Genomic DNA, 20,022 nt, shown 5'->3' with positions numbered 1-20,022 from the left:
CTGGAGTGAGGATAGGGTTAGAGTTGGGAGCTTGGGTAGGAGTCAAGGACCTAAGGAGCGGCGACCCTGAAGCAGTGACCTCTTGGAGAGAGGAGACTTGCAAAGGAGCTGGAGCCAGCTGCTTTCTGCTGGGGGGTCTGTTTACTCATCCACCTGCCTGAAATGGAAACAAGGGAGTGGACCTACCCCACTGAGAGGGCAGTTATGCCTGGGACCACCTGCCCATCTATCCTTGCACTGCAACTTCCGCCTGCTGCCGCCTCTAACAGTGGGAGGGTCTAGACAGTCCCATGGATGCACAGGCTGGTACGCCAGCATAGGGCCCTGGGCCATTCCCCACCGCAGCTGACAACCAGAGAAAGAGGAGCATCTATTGGATCACCCAGACTGGGTGGGGGTTCCTTTTATTTGAATTTGTTCCTGGGAAGCCAGGCGCTGCAGGTGGCCCTCAATGTGGAGCAGGATGGCATCCAGCATGTGGAGGACCCTGAGGACCAGGGTGCGGTCTGAGACAACGGCCACCTGCCGTTTCCAGTGTCTGCAGGGACTGGGAGTCACCTGTGGGAGCTGAGGGTATAACAGCAGAGTAAGGATGGGAGGGGGCCAGGATGGACAGCAAAGTGGCTAGAGAGAAGAGACGCGGGGCAGTGCCAACGAGGCGGGAGAGACAGGGCGATGGGAGCGACCAGGGGCTGCGTGGTCTTGGAGCCCGTGAGGCTGAACGCAGGATGGGAGTATTAAATGGGGCACATGAGTCAGAGTAATGGCCCTGAGGAATGGCTGGGGATGAACTGGTTGTAGCCTTGTTCCATAGAGATGCAAGGCGAGGGGCGAGGACAAGGTCAGGCAGGAGGGCCCACAAGGCCCTAAGTCAGGTTGATAGGAGGACATGGGCCCATGGGGTGTGAGCAGAAGCAGGTGTTATAAGGGACAGAAGGAGCTGTACTCACCTGATCCTTAATGACCTGAGATCGCCACCGCTGGAACATCATACGGCTGATAACCAGCATCATAGTGGTGGTGATTGTGATGCCAGCCACGGGGTAGATGCGACTTCCTCCCAGGGCCATCCAGTAACCAGGGCAGCCCAGACTGCTCCTGCAGCCATCCAGGCCATTTGGCTGGCAGCCCCATGGCTGCAAGTCCAGTCCCACTTGGTACCAGAGGGGCCGTGACCAGGCATGGCTAGGGACAGGCATCACCAGCAGGGACAGCAATGGCACTAAGAACAGTGAGTACAGCATGGCTGTGGCTACTGCGAGAGGCCGGAACCTGGGTACCTTGGCAACGGGCAAACACCCCTCCCCCAAGAGTAGGCCCCGCTGAGGCAGCAGGTTCCAGCTAGGCCCATAGCCTTTCAAAATACAGTTTGGCCGCATGATGGGACATGGGGGCTAATAGTGCAGGTCTAGTGCCTGGGGCCCATCCTCCCAGGTGGACTAGGTATGATAGGAACACCTCTTCCATGCTGGCCTCCAACTCCCCTGTCATCCCCCCGAATCTAAGCACCCCAATGCCTATGCTTTTAAGGTTCAACATCCTCTACTGGGCTAGCAACTGCCGGGCCGGTAAACCAGAGTGCACGGGAGCTACCAGCAGCCTCCCATACCCAGTCCAGCTCTTCTCATCAAAATGCACTGCAAGGACTCATGGGTGTGGCTCCCTTGAAGACCCCTGCTGGTTGCTGCCCCTGCCTTACCTAGGCCTCTCTCCCTGCTGGCTGCTGCCCTTCCTCACCCAGGCATCCCTTAACACTCTTCCTTGTTCAGGGAGTATGGTTTCCCTCCTGCAAAGTCATCTTCTTGACGTTAGAGCGTCATGCACCGCCAGCACCCCTCCCATGACCTCCTTGGTGGTACGGTCCACTTTCTCTAATATGACCCCACATTCTTTCCTTTGGAGCCTTTCTGGCTACCTACCCAGTCATCTTTAGTGTCCAGCTATAAAGAATACACCAGCTTCCTCCTAGCACCCAACCAAGGCCAGTCTGACAAGTTCTTGTTTCAAGTCTGCCTCTGGCTCAACGTCTTCATTCAAACAATATCTGTCGATTGCCCAAGCCTGGGGCCAGAATGCTGCCTGACAGAAGTCAAGCTCTGCCTTCCTGGGCTGAAGTTTTGGCGGGAGCAGAGCTGGCTTGTAAACACTACAGTGCCAGGCACAGGCAAATGCCATGATAAAAATAGAGACAGGCAAGGGTGCCTGGGATATTTGGAGGGCAGGGAGCCTTCATGTGCCGTTGGGAACTTGCCCGGGGCCTAACACTGAGCTTGGCACCTGGAGCACACCTGATGAATAGAGAAATTCTTGTGTTCTGGGCAGGTGAAGTGGGTACTACATTGTTCTCGACATTTCCACACGTCTGCTTGGTTAACTCAGCAGGCCACTCAGGAGGCTGGGCTTCCTCACCCATCAGGGGCCCACTGCCCCGTCCTTCTCCCCACAGGATCAGCGGCCTCACATGCTGTCGGTGTCTTATGCCAGAAATCAGCCAGTTCTTGGTCGATGGTGTCCAGCCAATCTCAAGGCTGAACTCTATGAGTAAACACCGACTTTTAAGTCCAGCAGCAGACCCTGAGAATGGCGCTCAGGGGTTCGCTCTACATCCCCCAGAAGCACCAACTCTGCCTCTTATCAGGTTACCCTCGGGAATAGCTTAGTCCCGAGCTACAGCTCTGATTCCATTCATTTTTCCATTTAAAGCTAAAGGGCGGTCTATGCAAAACGGAAGAGAACCTTGAGTCTGTAGAATCCCAGTCCAGTCTGGGCCCGGAGCTGCCCTCTCTGCATGCTCTCTGCCTGGCCCTGACCTCCCTGAGTCTTACCCCCAGCTCTGTCTACTGTAGTGTTTCTAAGCTGGCTTGGGAGTCTGAGAGTTGAGGACGACGCTCTAGCCACACCCTGAACACACCACAGCAGGGCCTGAAGTTGGACAGACACATTTATTCCCAGAGCTGTAAATCCACATCAGCTCCCTCCCAGCACCCAGCCAAGGCCAGCCTGACTGCAATACCCTGCCCAGGCCTGTAGCACCAAACTCAGGGCATCCATGTGCTCTATGTGCACAGACATGGACCGGAGTCCTGGGGGGCACCTGGAGGTGACCCAGAGGCAGGAGTTTCATGAGGGTGACCTGTCACAACCTCTAGAGGTAGTCAATCTCCAGCAGCAAAGTCAGAGTTTGGTGGCCTGTGCGGGCGGCAGAGGAAGTTTCAGTTAGTTTCCAAAGGACATATATGAAGCCCTGCTCATAAGTCAGCACACACACACGCACACATACACACACGAGGGGAGAGCAATGGGTTCAGTGTAGCCAGAGCCCTGGGCAATGGCATGGACTTTCTGGAGTTGGGGTCAGGGTGGGGATAAGCAACAGATTAACAAAACTGCTCAGTGGGCCAGAGTCAGCTTACCAAAACAGGGCTCTTAGGGCCAGGCTTCCGGTGGTGGAGGGCAAAGGTCACAGCGTCATGGACAGAGGCAAAAAGATGCTGCTTAGTGATAGAGTCATCGAAGAAGTGTCCAGCCTCAAGCTGGGTGACCACAGGACCTGTGGGCAAGGAGATCCTGACACTCAGTCCACAGGAGACCCAGTCCCCAGGCACCCACAGGATTCTCTGACCCCTGCTATCCGAGGCTACTTAGAGCTAGAAACCCAGTCACTTCTATATGTCTCTGTGTGTGTTTGTATGTCTATGTAAGTCTGTGTGTCTGTCTGTGTGTTTGTGTGTGTGTCTATGTAAGTCTGTGTATCTGTGTGTGTTTGTGAATATGTCTGTGTGTGTGTCTGTATGTCTATGTAAGTCTGTGTATCTGTCTGTTTGTGTATATGTCTGTGTATGTGTGTGTAGGGCTGTGTATGTTGAGGCTGGCTGACCAGCTAGCTCCTGGGAACCATCTGTCTCCACCCACCAAAGGCTAGCATTATAGGCATGCATAGACATACCTGGCTTATTTTACATGGTGCTGCGGGATTTGAACTCAGGTCCTCATATGTGGGGAGCACTGAACCCTCTGAGCTCAGCACTTACCCACTGAGTCATCTTCCTAGCCCTTCTCCTGACTCTTGACTCCTGGCTCCCAAGACCTGTAGTTTTCCTTGTGCCATCTGACAAACCCTTGACCAGAAGAGTCCCACCCTCTTGTCTGATGTTATCGCTATCCCCAGTCAACGTACTGTAACAGGCAGCGATGTACACTTCCACCTCGATCTCCCGGAAGTCATGGAAAATCTGCAGCAACAAAGAGGACTAGCATCAGAGGGCAGCAGCTGGGCAAGATTTAGTGGGGGAGTTCAGAGGTCTTGGTCAGTGTGAAGGCTCAAGGGGTCCTAGCCCGCCCACAGTTCCTTACGTTCTTCAGGGTCTTAATGCACACGGTGTCCACGAAGGAGAGAGTGCTCAGGTCTAGGATGAGGGTATGGAAGTCTGGCTGGGGTAGGCCCAGGGACTTCAGTGTGTTTACGGTTGGGGCCTTGACATCTTCTTGACTGCTGGTGACTGCATCCTCCAGCTCCTCCCTTCGGTACACCTGCAGGGGATACAGATGTGCTGAAGGACCATCCCTGATAGAGCAAAGGCAGGGCATGCACATGGCATACAGCGACACAGAGTCAGACGGAAGCTATAAATGCATGTAAAAATGCAGATATATGAAGGCATGCATGGGACACATAAGGACACAGACATGGGTTGAAAGGAGACAGGTGGATCTGTAACACAGGAGGACATGTAGGGACACAGGAATGCATACTCCAACATGCATAAACTTCTTGGACCAAAGCTTAATAGAGACACAAGAAGGGAGGGTGCTGGGAGATCATGTCCCATCCTTGGCTAAACAGGGTGGAGTGGCTAGGAGCCTAGGAACAGACAAGATGGCCACAGCATTGTTGTGTCCACACTCATTCACACACACCTTATCCCCTGACCTGTCTGAGTCTTTGGTTGAACTTGGTATCCCCCTCCCCTCTGCTAGATTTTCCCAATATTTCCATAAGCGTAGACTGTGGGGTCTTGTTATACCTATAAATTCAAGGTCAGTCTATAAAATCTAGGTCAGTCTGAGATTATAGACATGAGCCAGGAGAGAATCTGGTATCACAAGGGTCTTCCTGCAGCGTCTGAGCCATCATCCTGTTCCTCCCATCATTAGCCCAACACTTTCAAAGCCCACACTAGCGGCTTTTCTCATGTAACATGTCGGCACCCGCACCTTCGCGGTTCTGGGCCGTTCCCTCCTCCCATTTGTAGCCTCACCTTGGCCTCGGAACCCTCCACATCATTGCTTTTGATGTCTTCGAAGCCAGTGTTGATGTTGACTGAAACTGAGGCGATCTTGGAAGGGGCATCCTACGAGGGAAGACGGATGATTCGGAAAGTCATCCCAAGAGTCACATGACAACCATGCCAGGTGGACCTGGTACTGCCCCTGGCGTTGGGCAAGGAGCCACAGTAGGACGATGAAAGGGACCCTGCTGTGGTTCACGCTGTGACTAATACAGGCGAGGGGTAGAACATTTCCAGAGCTTTCCCTGCCCTGCCCAGGGCTGAACCAGGGTCTCCAGGGTGCTGAGGGAGAAAGGGGAGGGACAAAGGAGGAGAAATGACCGTGAGGGAATGGGACAAGGACCGGACTGGGAGAAAGGCCAAAGAGGATCACGAAATGGCTGGGGGTCAGGGTTGGGTTCCCAGTAGGGCTGGGCCAGGAGGAGCTGCTGAGGGGATGAGGGGGACTCCACCTGCTTCTGAGACTTCTTGGCTTTCTTCATTCGCTTCATCTTCATCTCCTGTTTTTTGATTCGCTTCTTTTTCTGGGAGACGAGGTGGTCCACGTCCACACCACACTAGAGACACAGTCAGAGGTAGGCTCTGGGTCCTCTGGGGAGAGGAGCGGCACTCAGACCCCCGCACACACACCAAACAGGGGGATCCCGGCCTCACCTTTTGCTTCAGCGAGTCACAGTAGAGCTCAGCATTGGCAAAGTAAATGGTGGCTGAGGAGCGAAAGACCTTCACACCAGGGACCTCCTTGGCCTGGAGATGAGTGGAGTCGGGGTGGCTGAGCCTTCCTTGCCTTCTCCCGCATCCTCTTCACTCAACTTGCCTCTCTTAGACAGCCTGCTACCCTCTGCCCCAGGCTGCGGCTGATACCCTTCCAGGAGTCTGGGCATTGCCTGGCTATACCACCCTAGCTCCTGTGCTGCACAGGTTCAGTCCCTCCCAACTCTCCTGTCTGTCACCAGGTTTTGGGGTTCAGCACTCAGCCCTCCTGTCCCTGAGTCTCCTGTCCCTGCCCTCTGCTGTTTTCTGCACGCAGACAGAAGAGCCACCCCAACCTGGCATTCCACTCCGACCTTCCCCATTCCATCCACAGCTCAGGTCTCCCCTGAGCATTTGGGCCTGGACCATGTGGGCCGCCTCCCAGCCCCACGCAGCTGCCTGCTCCCCTCATGTCTCCCACACCCAGACCCTCACTCTACTCTTTAGCCTGCCTAGTCGTACCGCACTCGGCTTTCAGGGCTCCAGGCCGAAGTGACGGAGCTTACTTTATTCCAGATTCTCACAAAGCCTTTGTTCGCATGACACGGCATAGGTTTTTTGTTTTTTGTTTTTTTGTTTTTTTGTTTTTTTTTTTTTTGAGATAGGGTTTCTCTGTAGCTTTTTAGAGCCTGACCTGGAACTAGCTCCTGTAGACCAGGCTGGTCTCGAACTCACAGAGATCCGCCTGCCTCTGCCTCCCAAGTGCTAGGATTAAAGGCGTGCGCCACCACCGCCCGGCCACAACATAGGGTTTTACACAAACTAGCAGGCGGGGACTTTTGATTCCCACTGAGCAGACGAGGAAACAACCTTCTCTACATTTTGTGCCCCCCACCCCCTATCCCATTCTTTTGACCCAGGGGTATTCTACAGCATAGGGCTTATGAGTCTGGCTCTAAGACTGTGCCAGTCACTCATGCAATGAATAGGGTCACACACTCAAACTCCTCTCTTCAAATTCGAAGAACCAAAGTCAAAATGCTTCCAGTCTGGGTGTGCACCCTGCATGGAAAGACATTGGCTACCTCCCTCTATGCTTCTTCTCCTTTGAGACAGGGTCTCGTACTGAACCTGGAGCTTACCAATTGGCTAGACTAGCTGGCCAGAGGGCCCTAGAGATCCTCCTGTCACTGCCTTCCGAGCACTGGGGTCACAGACATGCATGCTGCCATGCCTGGCATTTGATATGGGTGCTGGGGATTCATATTCGGGTACAGCAAATAGTTTATCCAGTGAGCCATTTTCCCAGCCCATCCCCCAGTGTTCTTGTCCATGTGGAGGAAATAAAAAGGGCCCATTTGTCTTGTCTGCCCCACCTCCCATTTAGCCCTGCCACTCACCCCTGAGTATTCTGCCACGTCTCTATAAATATCCGTATCTGGCACCTGCCCCAGGATAGAGTAATGGGGCCTGAGGAGAGAGTTGGGGGGTGGGGATGGAGAGAAGGAGGCAAAGAAAAGGCCATGAGAGGGGAATGAGGAACTTGGGGTGTCCCCAGAGATGTAAGGAAAGTTGTGGAGAGCCAGTGTGAAACTTACTCCCTCACCAGGCTGGAATTGGGAGTACCAAAAATGGTGGACTCACAGCTGCATTCGGATCACCACGAGCAGCAGGGAGAACACTATGGAAACCGCCAGGCCAATATCCAGGTTCAGCAGGATGGTAGCCACAAAGGTCACCAGCCAGATTAGCTGATAATAAAATGTCAGAGGTCAAAGGGTCCATTGGCACTAGAGGCCCCAAAGCCCAGGGCTGGGCTCCCAAGCTTCTCACCAGGTCCACTCGATTTGCCTTCCAAAGAGAGCAGATGTCAGAGAACTGCTTCATCATGCCCTTTAGATTCACAATAATCACAGCTGCCAGGACGGCCTGTAGCAGGGACAATGTCGCCAGGGTTGCTGAGAGGATCCACCACCCAGGCACGACCACCCATGCTGGCCAAGCATTTGGGCAGAGCCCAGCCCACAGCCAGCTACCACCCCACACCAACCTTAACCCCTTGGAGCTGATTAGAAACTTCTAACCCTTGACCTCTAATTCCAGATTGTATCCCCAGAGCTCAACCTCATATCTCTGAGTCCCTTAGATGGAACTAGAGTGACTGACTTGGGTCTGGCCAAGCTGAGGCTCTGAAGGCTGGCTGGGAGGGGTAGAGGCTCACCTTGGGCAGGTCTCGGAAGAGTTCCCCGAGTTTGAGGATAATGAGGAGGATGAAAAGGGAGGATACGGCTCCGGCAACCTACAGTGGGGGTTAGCAGGGAGTGAGGGTGAGGAGAAGCAGGACCACCCTGGCAGAACAGCATGCATACTCAGATGGAAACATGCCCACACACACACGCATGCTCATACCAAGGCCCACCTGTGTGTTGCCCCCGGTACCCTCCTGTACCAGGCTCCGAGACATGGAGCAGCTCACGGGGAAACACTGGAAGAAGCTGCCAATGAGGTTGCTGAGGCCAAGGGCCACCAGCTCCTGTGGGGGAAGTACGGTGTGAGAAGTCTATCTCTAGGCATATCTAGGATGACATACCCCCAACCCCCATCCCCACGCAATAATGGCCGCCAATGTTTGACTGTTGTCCCAAACATCCTATTCTCCTGCCCTCAGCCATTTCTAAGTACAGTCCAAGCCTTCTCTGTCTCTCTCCTATCACGTGGCCTTGTGTTCACCTGCACGACCCACATCACAGACCTGGTTACTGTCCACGCGGTAGCCATGCCTCAGGGCAAAAATATTCCCAAGCGAGATGGCGATGGCAAAGCCAACCACAGCAATGGCAAAGGCATTTCCCACGAGTGTGGCAAACAACTCTGTCTTGGGTGGCACCGGGGGTATCAGCCTGGGAGGAACACCTGTGAGGTCAGAGGATGGCCCTGGCTCTACCTGCCCCCCGCCCCGCCCCGTCCCTGACAGAACCAGAGCTCACCCTGTGGTGATGTTGCCCACCACGTCTACCTGGAATCTTTCACGGAGTTGAGCACCGAAGGAAATACCGGTGGCCCCAATGAGCTGTGGGGAAAGGATGGAATTAGGGCAGGGAGGTCCTGCAATCTCCTAAGGGAGAGAAGCTTAACCATTACGGTGGACAAAAGCTTTGAGGGATGAGAAGTTGTGGGTAGGCTGAGAGGTAAGCACTACCATTTGAGGAAGGAGATAAGCTGTCAAGGGTGGTAAGAAGCCAATCTAGGGCAGAAACCCTGACAGTGGTCACTCCGTCTGGCCCTGAAATACCTCGAGGTTGTATCCTGGCCGGATCTACCCTAACATCCACCCTTCTCCTCTGTCCACCATTCCCTGGTACGCGAACCAACCGTGAGCAGTTCCCCAGGTATGGGCAGGGGCAGATAGCGCTTCAGCTTCTCATTCAACAGCTTCACCAACACAAGCACCACTCCTGCTACAAGTGCCGTGACCAGGGTGCCGGGCACCGTCTGGGGCAGCTTAGCGCAGACCTCCAGCACTGTCTGAGGAGAAGAGGTGTTACAGCCAGCATTCAAGGTCATGGGCGCAGCACCTACCCACCCTGGCTCCCACCCTCACTCACATAGATAACGGACAGTGGCCCAGAGTGACTGTTCAGTTTGATGCCAAACACATACTTGAGCTGTGAGACGAGGACTTGCACAGAGGCGGCTGTGGTGTAGCTGCGGACCAGAGGCTCCGACAGGTAGGTGACCACAAAGCCGAAGTGCACCAGGCCCAGCCCCACCTGTAGGCCAGTCAGGGAACATCAGGGGGCAGAAATCATGAAGCAAGTGGAATCAGAGGGAATGAGGAACAGCAAGAGGACACAGTGTAAGTCCAGGCAGCTAGGGGGACGGCCGTGCCGTACCTGGAAGAGGCCAACCAGGAAACTGAGCGTGTAGGCCACCTGCACCCGGGCATCATCAACTGTGGCGTTCAAGCCTTGCACGAAGGCCTCGTCCGCAGTCAAGGATTCTGTCACGCCGCCCACCATCACAGACATGACAGCAAAGGTCCCTGAAGGGGCAGGACGGGACAGGTCAGAAGGAAGAGGATGCTGTCCCGCTCTGGAGCCCCAATTTTAGCTAAAGAGGCCAGCAGACAGATATCCTTGGATTACGGTTGTGCAAACGGAGGCAGTACTGGTCAGGTACGGCCAAGGTCAGAAGCGAACCTTGAGCTCACATGCTTGCCCCTAAGGCTAACCGGGCTAATCCTGGCCCCATCTCACCACCTAGTCTCACCAGTGTCCAGTGTTCTGCAACACAGATTCTCTGGGAGCAAGAGAAGGATCATGGACAGGCTGGACGGGCCTCTAGGAATTTCCTGGCCCCATGGACTGCCTCATCCACCCTGAAGCCAGAGCTTTGAGATATCCTGAACCTGTAATCTCTACAGTCGCTTCCCTAGGACTTCTTGGGGTGACCCATATGCCATTCTCTTAGTGATCTAGCACCCACACCGTCCTAGTCCCCAAGCTCCCCTGCTCAGCCTGCCACTCCCCTCCACAGAAGACGGCCTCTATGGAAAGCTAGGCCTGACTCCACTTACCCACAGAGATGTGTCGAGAGGTACCAAATAGGAAATAGACGAAGACGGGGTAAAAAGAACTGTACAGGCCAAACATAGGAGGCAATCCCGCCAGGAGGGCGTAGGCTAAGCCTGCAGGTAGAAGGGTGCAATGCAGACTTGGAGAGAGAGTAGGGTCTCAGAAAGGTGGGGGATCCAAACCCTGGGTTCAAGGGCCATAGTTCCAAGGGCAGAGGTCGTGGCTCCTGGTTTGGCCTTTCACAGACCACAGAGCTTGCAATCCAGGCTGTTGAAGGGAGCTCACCCTGTGGAAGCTGCATGATGGCCACGCTCAGGCCAGACAACAGGTCACCCAGGAGCCAGTCTCGCACAGGATAGCGGGGTAACCAGCCCAAGACCGGAACGTAATGGAGCAGAAGAGCATGGGCCCGAGCACGGGAGCACCTGGGGACATGAAGAGTTCATCAGAGACAGAACTCGGGCCCTGCCACAACACCCCATACCTCAACCCCTCATCGTTACCGAAACCAAGCTCGCCACTGGTAGGTCTTGGTCACCGGGCCCCAGTGTCCCAGATCCTCTAGCTGCTCCTGGTCCAGCAGAGGCCTCTCCACATGGTAATCTCGTCTCTGCAGCTCCATTTCTTGTGTGGTAGACAGCAGTGCCTGTGTCTGCTGTGTCCCGTGGTCTAGAGAGGTGGGACCACAGACATACACTGAGGATTGCCCCTGTCCCAACCTTTCCTTCACTCTACCTGGGTCCACAGAGTCACATACCTGAGTTTTCCAGGCTCAAAGATCAAGGATAGAGCCAACCCTGCTGGTCTCTGAGGGCCCCGTGTTCACACCCAGACAGGGGCAGTACCTGAACTTTGGCTGCTGGAAGGCGCTTTCTGGGCCAAAGTCTCTCCAGGAGGGAGAGTGGGATGAGCATGACCTACACATCCAGCTCAGGTGTGGCTGCTCAGTCCTGAGTACCACTTCAAGTCCACGTCCAGGTCGGGGTCCACATTCAGACTGGCAATTTCTCCTAGCCCCTACCTCTCAGCCCCTTGCCTTCCCTGAACCAATTCCTCTTCCAGCTGTACCACAGAGCCTGCATCGCGGCAGGGAGCATGTAAGATCTGTAAGCAATACTGCCCCCAGGCTTCGGGACAGAACCCACCTACACACCTCAAGTTTCAGGGTCCAAGCTCTCACCTCCAGACACCCCCTTGAAATAGGAAAGATTCGCCTGGAAACAGGCGTTTTCAGAAGCCAATCCAACCTAGAGGGAACCCTGCCCAGACAGCCATCACCAGCCAGGCAAGTTCTGACCTGGGGGTGAATCCCTCACCTACCGGGAGGCACCTCTGGGAGAAACTTTACCAAAGAATAGGGGCTGGAGGAAGGGAAAGGTTCTCTCTCATCTGTCTCATCTGGGGGAGTTCTCTCAGAAGAAACTGAGCTGGGGAGACTCCATAAGGAATGCAGCTCTCCTCTGCGAATTTCGGGGGTGGGGGTAAATCTGGCGGGAGAACTAACATTTGGGGAAAGTTTTCACCGGTCAGTTGTGATCTGGAAGCAGCTATAACCAAGGGAGAGGATCCCACCAGAGGGGTAGGAACTCACCTGGGAAGAGCCTCTAGCCTGGGTATCCACGTTGGAGGGCGCAGAGAAAGTGCAAGGAAGATCCTCAGAGGTTCTGTGCACCTCTGGCTCACGGAGACCTCAGGGCCCCCTCTCCCTCTCCTTCGAGAGCTCTAAGTCTTCTTAAAGGGCCCTCCCCTTACCAGGCAGCACGCGCCCGGGGGCGGAGCCTTGCTCTGGCACCGCCCTTTGGGAGGGTACAAAGGCCCTCAGCACCAGAGGGCTCAGAACCACGCGGGCTCCGGCCGCGCCTGGTCTAGGGACTGGCTAGACCCTGCTTAGCAGCGGTCTGTCTCCCGAGCCCAGGCACCCAGCCGGCGCACCTCCAGGACCTGGGCTCCTTGGCAGGCAGCAACCTCCCTGCGGCCCCCTCATTAGGACTCCAGGGACTTTCGGTCAAGAGCTAGGGTCGCGCCGGATCCCACACCCATCCCTCGCGGCTGATGGACAACCACCCGCGGAAAATCGGCAAGGCGGTAAACTGAGGCTGTGCAGGCGGGAGATGCCTTCTGGGAATTTGGCGGTTCCCTTTCACAACTGATCTAGGCCGGGAGTCACAGTACTAACACTTCGTGGACACGCGGAATTCGAGCGGCGCCCTGAAACTCACCGGACCCATCGGACAGCCCCATGGCCTCCAGATAGCTCAAGTGCCGCGGCTCTGACAGCTCCCGCGGGAGGCCACTGCCGGCGCGAAGGTGGCGCCAGGCCGAGAACGAGGCCGGCATCACGCTCCACAGCCGGGATGTGCATGCTCAGACCAATGAGAATTCGAGGGCGGAACCTAAGTCATACTCCCCGGGCGGGGGGGCGAGCCCAGAGAAAGAAGGTTTAACCCTTTCCTTCCCAGAGGCCATTTTTAAGTCCTCCCCTGCAACTCTGGTCGGTTTCAGCTAGCTAACCAGCTGCCTGGAGCTGGGGGACAAAGGACCCGTGGCTCTGGGCCCCTGAATGGATGGATCTGATCTTACGTTCTGGCTTTGTGAAGGGCCCAAGTAGTGCGGGGGAGAAATCCTTGAATGATCTGGATGCTTAGATGTGGGGCCCTAACCTCAACTGTGGAAGATCTAGGTCTGTAGAGTCTCTCAGGGACAATCAAGCTGTGCACACCACCCCCAGACTTTCCCGCTGAGACCTGGCACAGTGGTCCTCAAGTCCTCCTACCTGCCTCCACCCACCAGACAAGTTCTCCGCGTAGCCCCAGCTATCCTGGAACTCTCTCTAGACCAGGCTGGCCTCCTTATCAGAGATCCACCTGCTTCAGCCTCCTTAGTGCTGGGATTAAAGGTGTGGTCAAAAGTGTTTGCCACCACTACTGGCTTCTCAAGGCCTCCCTTTGGATTCTGGCTGCCTAGACTGGAAATGAATCTGGCTCGGAAGGGAAGGGAAGCTCCTCTGAGTTTCCAAGCTTCTGGCCAGATCCAAGTCAGAGAGACCAGGAAGGGTCAGAGTGTGGGTGGGTAAGGTACACACTGGGAAGGCAACTCCTAGGTTTGGTTTGACAAATGGGCAGGGCCACAAATCAGGCTCTGGAAATCAGGAAGCCCTCCCATTGCTGCCTAGCCCCAGAAGAGGCTTCTCTTGCCCAGCTCCTATGCTCTAAGTTCGGTCCAATCACAAGGTTAAAGGCCATACTTCAGAAAGCAGTAGGAACCTGGTCCAAATCTGCCATGAAATGAACTAAAAATAACTGGATATTTTGGAGGGAGGAGGGCTCAAATTCCTTCCAAGGTCATTCTGGGTGAATCACTCATAGCAACCATCCCTACATCTGAAACAGAAAGAGCAACAAGTGTTTTCTATAGAAGTTTATTCCCAAAACAGAGCGCGGCTTCACGGAACAATTTACACAGACAGGAAAGAGGGCCACTGTGCTGGAGGAGGACCCCAGAGACGGGCATCTACAGAACCTAGGACGTAGCAAGGACACTCTCCCACTGACAGGCCACTCAGCCCTTCAGGGCAGAGGTCAGCTCAGTCTGGGTAAGGAGAGTTAGCGACTGCTGGTGAGATTTGGCACAGGCAGCAAAGTGGGGTTTTGAATCTCAAAAACTGCCTCCCAAGTGTATACATCAGGTAGAGGTGAGCGACCTTTGCCCAGACCCCCAGCCCTGAGCCTCCTTCAGGGTGTGCTGTTAAACAGAAGACTCAGCTGACATTTGGCCTGGAAAGGGTCAGGGTTAGATGCCCCCCTCAAGATGACCAGGTCCAGGGATATCACAGGTGGGTCTTCGAAGCCCCTCTCCCACTTCTCCTACCTTTCACTTGTAAACAAACGGGAAACCATTCTTAACTGTAAACAAAGTGTGGAAGTTCACCGGTTTACATTGTAGACAGTAAATAAAAACCAACACTTTAAAAAAATAATCTTGACCTGTAAACAAGGTAACAAAAATTTAAAGTCCCCAGTTGTGGACATCAGACAAATAACAAAAGAGGTTTGTGAACAGGATCCTAACAGTCATTTTTTTCCTCTATAAGGGAATAACAGACTGTGGGGCAGTCACTACTACAGCCTGGTGCCAGGGAGGATCCTGCAAACAGTGGGAGGCCGAGGCACCTACATTCCGGGTCTTGGATTCCCTTGTTTCTGCTCCTTTGTTCACCCTCCAGGGGGCAGTGTACTGAACAATGGCACCACAGACTAGAGTTGCTTAAGCAGAGGAAGAAGCAGAGACAAAGGAGTGTCCTCTCTACTCACACCCTGGTAGGAATGTCTGATTAGAGGCCTGAGTCCCTCCTCAAGGGAGGAAGGGAAGCCTTGATCTGTAAACATGACGTCTGCTGCTCTCCCAGCGCCCACAGCATCAGTCCTGGGTCTTAAGGCAGTAAGTGGCAGGGACTCCAAGAAATACACATCCACATAGCGGAGTAAGAGCACGAGTAAGCCCTCAGGAGGGAGTGGGAGGACCCCTGTCTGCAAGACCAACCCCCACACACTGGAGTTTGGCCTGTGGGGCACTGGAGAAAATGCAAAGATCAAATTTGCACTCTGGGCTCCAACACTGTTCAGATCAATGTGGGGAAGAGGCAGGGGAAGTGTCCCACGTGTCCACCCCACCCGTAAGATGAAAGAAAAGGACCCGGATGAGGCCAACTGCATCTCTCCCCCATGCCCTCCCAGCCCAGTCTCGGACCCCTGGGACACAGAAGAGCTGAAAAATAACATAAGCATATCTCTCTGGTTACAAAGTTACAAAATGTATAAAAGTCCTCCCTCCAGCCCCCACCCGCACCTGTCACACTCATGCTCACAGACGCTTGGGACTGTCACACTGCACTGAGGAGGGCCTCAAGAGTGCTGCCTTGGGATCAGTCACGACGTCTCTTCCATCGGCCCAAATCCTCTGCTGCCCGTGGTGGCTCCTCACCTGCTGCCAGCCCCTCAGGAGTGACCTTCGCTTCTGGGAATTCTGTTGAGTGTGGAAATGGAAGGCCATGGCTAAGACGACTTCCCTCTCAGCCCTCAGCCCCCTCATGCCCACTCCATGGTTCTGCGCCCTGCAAACACCCATCTGGACCTCCACAGCCTAGACCTATTAGCAGGCGGCTGCCTAGGTCTCGGTGCTTAGAAAACCACCTATGCAGAGACTACATGAAGCGTCCGTAATTCAGACAATACCACAAATCTCCGCATCCCAAAGAGTTTGTTTCTCTAAACTGAGTCTACAGATGAAGAGCTACTGTGTAGCTTGAATTATGCCTCACCTCATCAAGGAGATGCGAGATGGGACCGAAACTCAGGTGACTCTGAAGCTCGAGTCCTCAGTCCCCTGGCACTTGTGCAGCCAAGGCCAGACTGCAGGGACCCGGGCGGGTTGTCTCTTGCTCACCCTTCCCTTTCAGCGTCCAGCTACAGCTCTGGTCCCCTAAGCCCCTGCTTCCTACCTCCTCTGTCCTCTCAGCGTTGGGCCCTGCTCAGTCTCCTGGTCCCCTGCCCTATCCACAGAGGCCTACTTCCCTCCCAGTCATGTCTCCTCCAGAGCTTGACCTGGCAGTTTCTCCTTGACTGACAACTCTCCATTGTCTTCTTAGACCTGGCAACTCCCCCGTGGGGCCCTGCTTACTCTGGGTCTGGCAATGCTTGTTCCTGCTCCCCTATACCTTCGTGGATTCCTGTGTGTCCAGCCACTTCTGGGTGTCTCTGGCATCCTCAACCCCACAGATGCCTTGTGGGCCTTTGAGTTGTACTGTGCCTAACCCCACAGCGCCCACAGGTGGGAGCAGTCTCATGTCATGGAATACAATAATGAGCGAATGACATTCTCAGTCTGACACAACATGCCACTATTCCTCATGACCATCTGAACAAAGATTCCTCTCGTTGTCTCATGCAAATGCCAGGTTATTTCGTACTTTGATGCCCTGACTCCTGCCTGCCCCCTCCACTAGTTCCAGTCTTTGGCGGCACTTTTCTGGGATGTGTAAGCAAGTTCCAGCTAGCCCTGTTCCCATCTTCTGCTAGAATTGTCCCTAATGTGGTCTCTGGGCTGTGCTGAGCCTGGAGTGGCCCGTATCTATGGGCTAACTCCCAATTCATTCTACGGTGGACTCGGGTGGGTACGTGGGGCAGCTGCTCTAAGCTGACAAGAGTGTGAACAGGTGTCTGGGCCCTGCTTACTCTGAATCTGGTGACAGCTCCGAGATGCTGTGGGATGTGGCTGAGCGAGGTGTGGAAGGCCCAGGTGCGGAGGCTGTGGCAGAGGGCGTGGCAGTGGTGTGAGGGCCCGAGGGCGTGCTTGAGGACCGTACTGAAGACAGGGCTGAGGAGTTGAAGGAGGCAAGGATAGAGGAGAGGATGTCGAGCTGCTCTGTGGAGGGGCCATGGCTAGGGCCACTGCCTGGGTCCTCCCTGGCTCTGAGAAGCTGTGGGGCTGGTCCAAGGGCCTCTCGTGAGGGATGCCGACTAGGCACCTGGTCCAGCTGCTCCCGAGAGTTCGAGATCCTAGACAGAGAGTCCAGGGGCCGAGATGGCAAGAGGGGGTCCCTTGAGAGTTGCCGCTGTGGAGTCAGGGGCAGAGGTGGGTGCTGTGGGTCAAGGTCCCGGTTGCGGCGGGGTGGGGGCAGTGTGTTCAACCATTCTCGGGGTGCCCCTAAGTCCAGTGGATCCCGTGACCCAAAGCGTCCAGCCATAGTTCCAGGGTAGTCCCGGGGTGGCTGCCTCCGTGGTAGGGTGCTGACCCGATCTCTGGGCTCTGGGCGGCTTGGTGCAACATCCAGGTGTTCCTGGGAGCCTGGCCGGCTCAGGGGACGCAAAACAGGGGCGGGAACTGGAACTTCCTCTAGTCTCTCCCGGCTCAGTTGCCGCCTTAGCAGCAAGTCCAGCTGCTCTCGGGAAGAGTAGCGGCTGGCGGGCTGTGAAAGACTACCTGTGCCCCCGCCTGCATAGATGCGGCCATAGGAGGCAGCTGGCACAGCCCGGTGGCCCAAGGTAGCTGCACGGCACCAGGACAGCTCAGGAGTGCCTCGAGTCTTGGGCACCAATGGGTACTGCAACCTATTCTTTAGGATGCCTGTGGAAGAATTGGGGACAGATTATGTATCAAAGAGTAGGCAGGGATCTAGTCAAGGAAGTGCAGACGTGAGAGGAAACTCAGAGGTCCTACACAGACAGTGGAACAGGGTCAGAGTAGGAGACAGGAATCTTGTGGGTCAAGCTAGGGCGGTCACTGTGCAGGGTCAGGGCAGACTTCCAGGAAGTCAGAAGCGGGATAACCCTAAGTCCTGGAAATACAGGCCTGGGTCAAAAGTGTAGGAATTCCCTGGGCTGGAGCAGAAGCAGTCTCCAGTGTTCCTGTGATGCAAGACCCTCTTGTGCTGGTGCAAGGACAACCTCGGGACGCTACAGCCAGTGCGAGAGACAAAGACCTAGAGCAGAGCAGGAGCTCTGGACTCCAAGATCACAGCTTCTGTGGTTTGCAAAGTGAGTGGGAATGCAGAAGCAGAGGGAAGATGGCTTCTGAGGATGCAGGAATACAAGCCAGAATATGGAGGGGGCAGGCAGTCTCTGGGGACTATGAAGCAGGTTGAGGAGCAGGAGTTGACAGGTTGAGGTTGTCAGAGTAGAGCAAGATGACCTCCGCACTAGGGACCAGGAAGCTCAATTCCCATCACGTCTGGATCCAAGCAGCTTTCAGGAATCCTACAGCCAGGACAAAGGGTTAGGAAAAGGCCTACCTTTCCTCTGCCGCTGGGCCCGGCCCAGGGAGGTTTCATCTCCACTAGTCAAGGCCAGATCTGGCTGGTTGTTATTGGCTGCATCTTTGTTGGTGTCTAGTCCAAGGCGCCTCTCAGAGCCCCAGGCCTGCAGAGCGCACGGTGCTGCTGCCTCACACTCTCCCAGGGCTGGCCAGTAGGACAGGAGGTCATTGCCGTCCATATCTGTGAAGCCAGAGCAGGTTACAGGAGCCTCGGGCTTGACTCCAGTGCTTTCTAAGACCTGTGAACCAGACTCTGTGACCCCTGGACCTAACGACTCTTCAAGCCCTGGCTGTCCTCACTGAGAAATAGGAACAGGAAAGATGGAGAGATGGCTCAGCAAGTGAAAGCACTTCACCGCCACCAAGCTTGTTTGACTCCCAGGACCGTATGGAAGAGAGAACTGACTACCACAAATCATCCTGTGACCTCCACCCGAGGACAGTTGGCATACATACCTACTCACACATATACAAAATAAAAGTATTTTTTTTAAAAAGGAATAGAAACAGGAGGGTGTCCCTTCTCAGATCAGTGGAACCCCTGAAGGAAGGTTTACTGCGGAGCCATCCTTCTCAGCTAGAAGGGTGTAGAGGAGATGGAAGTTAGCCTTTATCCTTAGCTACAAGGGTACAGATGAGATGGAAGTTTGGTGGCTGAGATCAGGAGGATCGAGATAAACCCCAAACCACAGGGTTGCTAGGCAGCTGAGGGGACAAGTTACTCTGTAACATCTCTGGCCTCAATATCATCGCCCAGGTTGCTCCTGGGTCCCCAAGCACTCCTAAAAATCTGGGTGGGAACGGCACATAGGGTCCCAGTGGGTCAGGCTCAGGAATCGTAAGGAGATGGTAAGGTCCCTACATCACATCTTGGTGAATCATGGGAGTCCCTTGATCACCCATAGAATCAGCGAGTTTCTGTCACCTTTGGGGTGGGCAAGGAGCCTCTCACTCTGGGCTGCCCTGCAGAGTGGACGTTGGAAACGCCCTCGCGTCCGGCCATTGTCCTCACTTTCTGAAGAGGGGATGGAGAGACTTCTCTCCTCCTCCAAGGACAGGTCACTGTCAGAGTCAGAGTCCGCACCTGGGGCAAAGGTCAGGAAGAAAGTGAAGAAGCAGGGGACTTCAGGGATAAGGAAAGGTCCCTAGCTGAGGGTCTGGAGGTGGGCAAGCAAGGCAGCAAGCAGATTAAGGTGGGGGCTGAATGGAGCTTGGGGGGGGAACATAAGGACTTGAATTAATCAAGGGTGAACTAGACAAGCAAGGATGGGTAGGAGCCTTCTGGGGCAGTGACCTGAGAGGAGCTTGCCCTACTCAGTTAGCCATTGCCCCCAGGTTGGGATAGAAGAAGGCAGATCATAAAGACACCCTCTATGCCCCTCCTCCCTGACCCAGGGCTCCAACTCCACCAGCATCTCGATGGAACATAGCCACATCCAGGTCAGTGGGGCCAGTGTGAGCCTGGAGGCTGTGCTCAATGTGGTCAGCGGTTGAGCCATGTCGAACCAGAACATTGTCCCTGGAAATGCAGAATCCTCCATCAGAGAAGACTGTGACAAGTTGCTTTGGAAGCTGGGGAGCCTTTGAGTGCATGGTCTGCTGCATGTGGAATGGCCGAGGGAGCCTTTGAGTGCATGGCCTGCTGCATGTGGAATGGC

General features: G+C 54.9%; 3 protein-coding genes across 4 annotated transcripts in view; all 3 read right to left on the bottom strand.

Annotated features, from left to right (window-relative positions):
• Positions 1-378: 378 nt before the first annotated feature.
• Positions 379-1,258, bottom strand: Tmem89 (transmembrane protein 89). Its single transcript, XM_005347948.3, has 2 exons — positions 951-1,258; positions 379-567 (listed from the first exon to the last, which is right to left on the bottom strand). The coding sequence occupies exons 1-2, from the start codon at positions 1,242-1,244 to the stop codon at positions 379-381; spliced, it is 483 nt and encodes a 160-aa protein (XP_005348005.1). The 5' UTR covers positions 1,245-1,258.
• A 1,670-nt stretch (positions 1,259-2,928) lies between these two features.
• Positions 2,929-12,960, bottom strand: Slc26a6 (solute carrier family 26 member 6). Its single transcript, XM_005347943.2, has 21 exons — positions 12,775-12,960; positions 11,059-11,224; positions 10,841-10,980; positions 10,558-10,668; positions 9,875-10,023; positions 9,587-9,751; positions 9,354-9,506; positions 8,969-9,051; positions 8,734-8,881; positions 8,401-8,514; positions 8,203-8,280; positions 7,815-7,910; positions 7,626-7,732; positions 7,382-7,451; positions 5,943-6,035; positions 5,741-5,845; positions 5,259-5,351; positions 4,354-4,530; positions 4,178-4,232; positions 3,414-3,550; positions 2,929-3,189 (listed from the first exon to the last, which is right to left on the bottom strand). Exons 1-21 carry the CDS (start codon positions 12,890-12,892, stop codon positions 3,175-3,177), a joined length of 2,373 nt encoding a protein of 790 aa, XP_005348000.2. The 5' UTR covers positions 12,893-12,960; the 3' UTR covers positions 2,929-3,174.
• Positions 12,961-13,967: 1,007 nt separating this feature from the next.
• Positions 13,968-20,022, bottom strand: part of Celsr3 (cadherin EGF LAG seven-pass G-type receptor 3) — a 28,883-nt gene continuing 22,828 nt past the window's right edge. For both annotated transcript variants that reach the window (XM_013346563.2, XM_026779536.1), the window contains exons 32-36: positions 19,774-19,883; positions 19,290-19,448; positions 18,342-18,545; positions 16,786-17,677; positions 13,968-15,577 (exon numbers count right to left, since the gene is read on the bottom strand). In XM_013346563.2, the coding sequence (XP_013202017.2) occupies positions 15,550-15,577; positions 16,786-17,677; positions 18,342-18,545; positions 19,290-19,448; positions 19,774-19,883 (1,393 nt within the window). In that variant the 3' untranslated portion in view covers positions 13,968-15,549. The remainder of the gene's footprint in view (positions 15,578-16,785; positions 17,678-18,341; positions 18,546-19,289; positions 19,449-19,773; positions 19,884-20,022) is intronic.

This window comes from Microtus ochrogaster, chromosome 5 (assembly GCF_000317375.1).
Source record: "Microtus ochrogaster isolate Prairie Vole_2 chromosome 5, MicOch1.0, whole genome shotgun sequence".
NCBI lineage: Eukaryota > Metazoa > Chordata > Mammalia > Rodentia > Cricetidae > Microtus > Microtus ochrogaster.
Note: the sequence above shows the minus strand (reverse complement) of the source record. Positions and strands in the feature narration are given on the sequence as shown.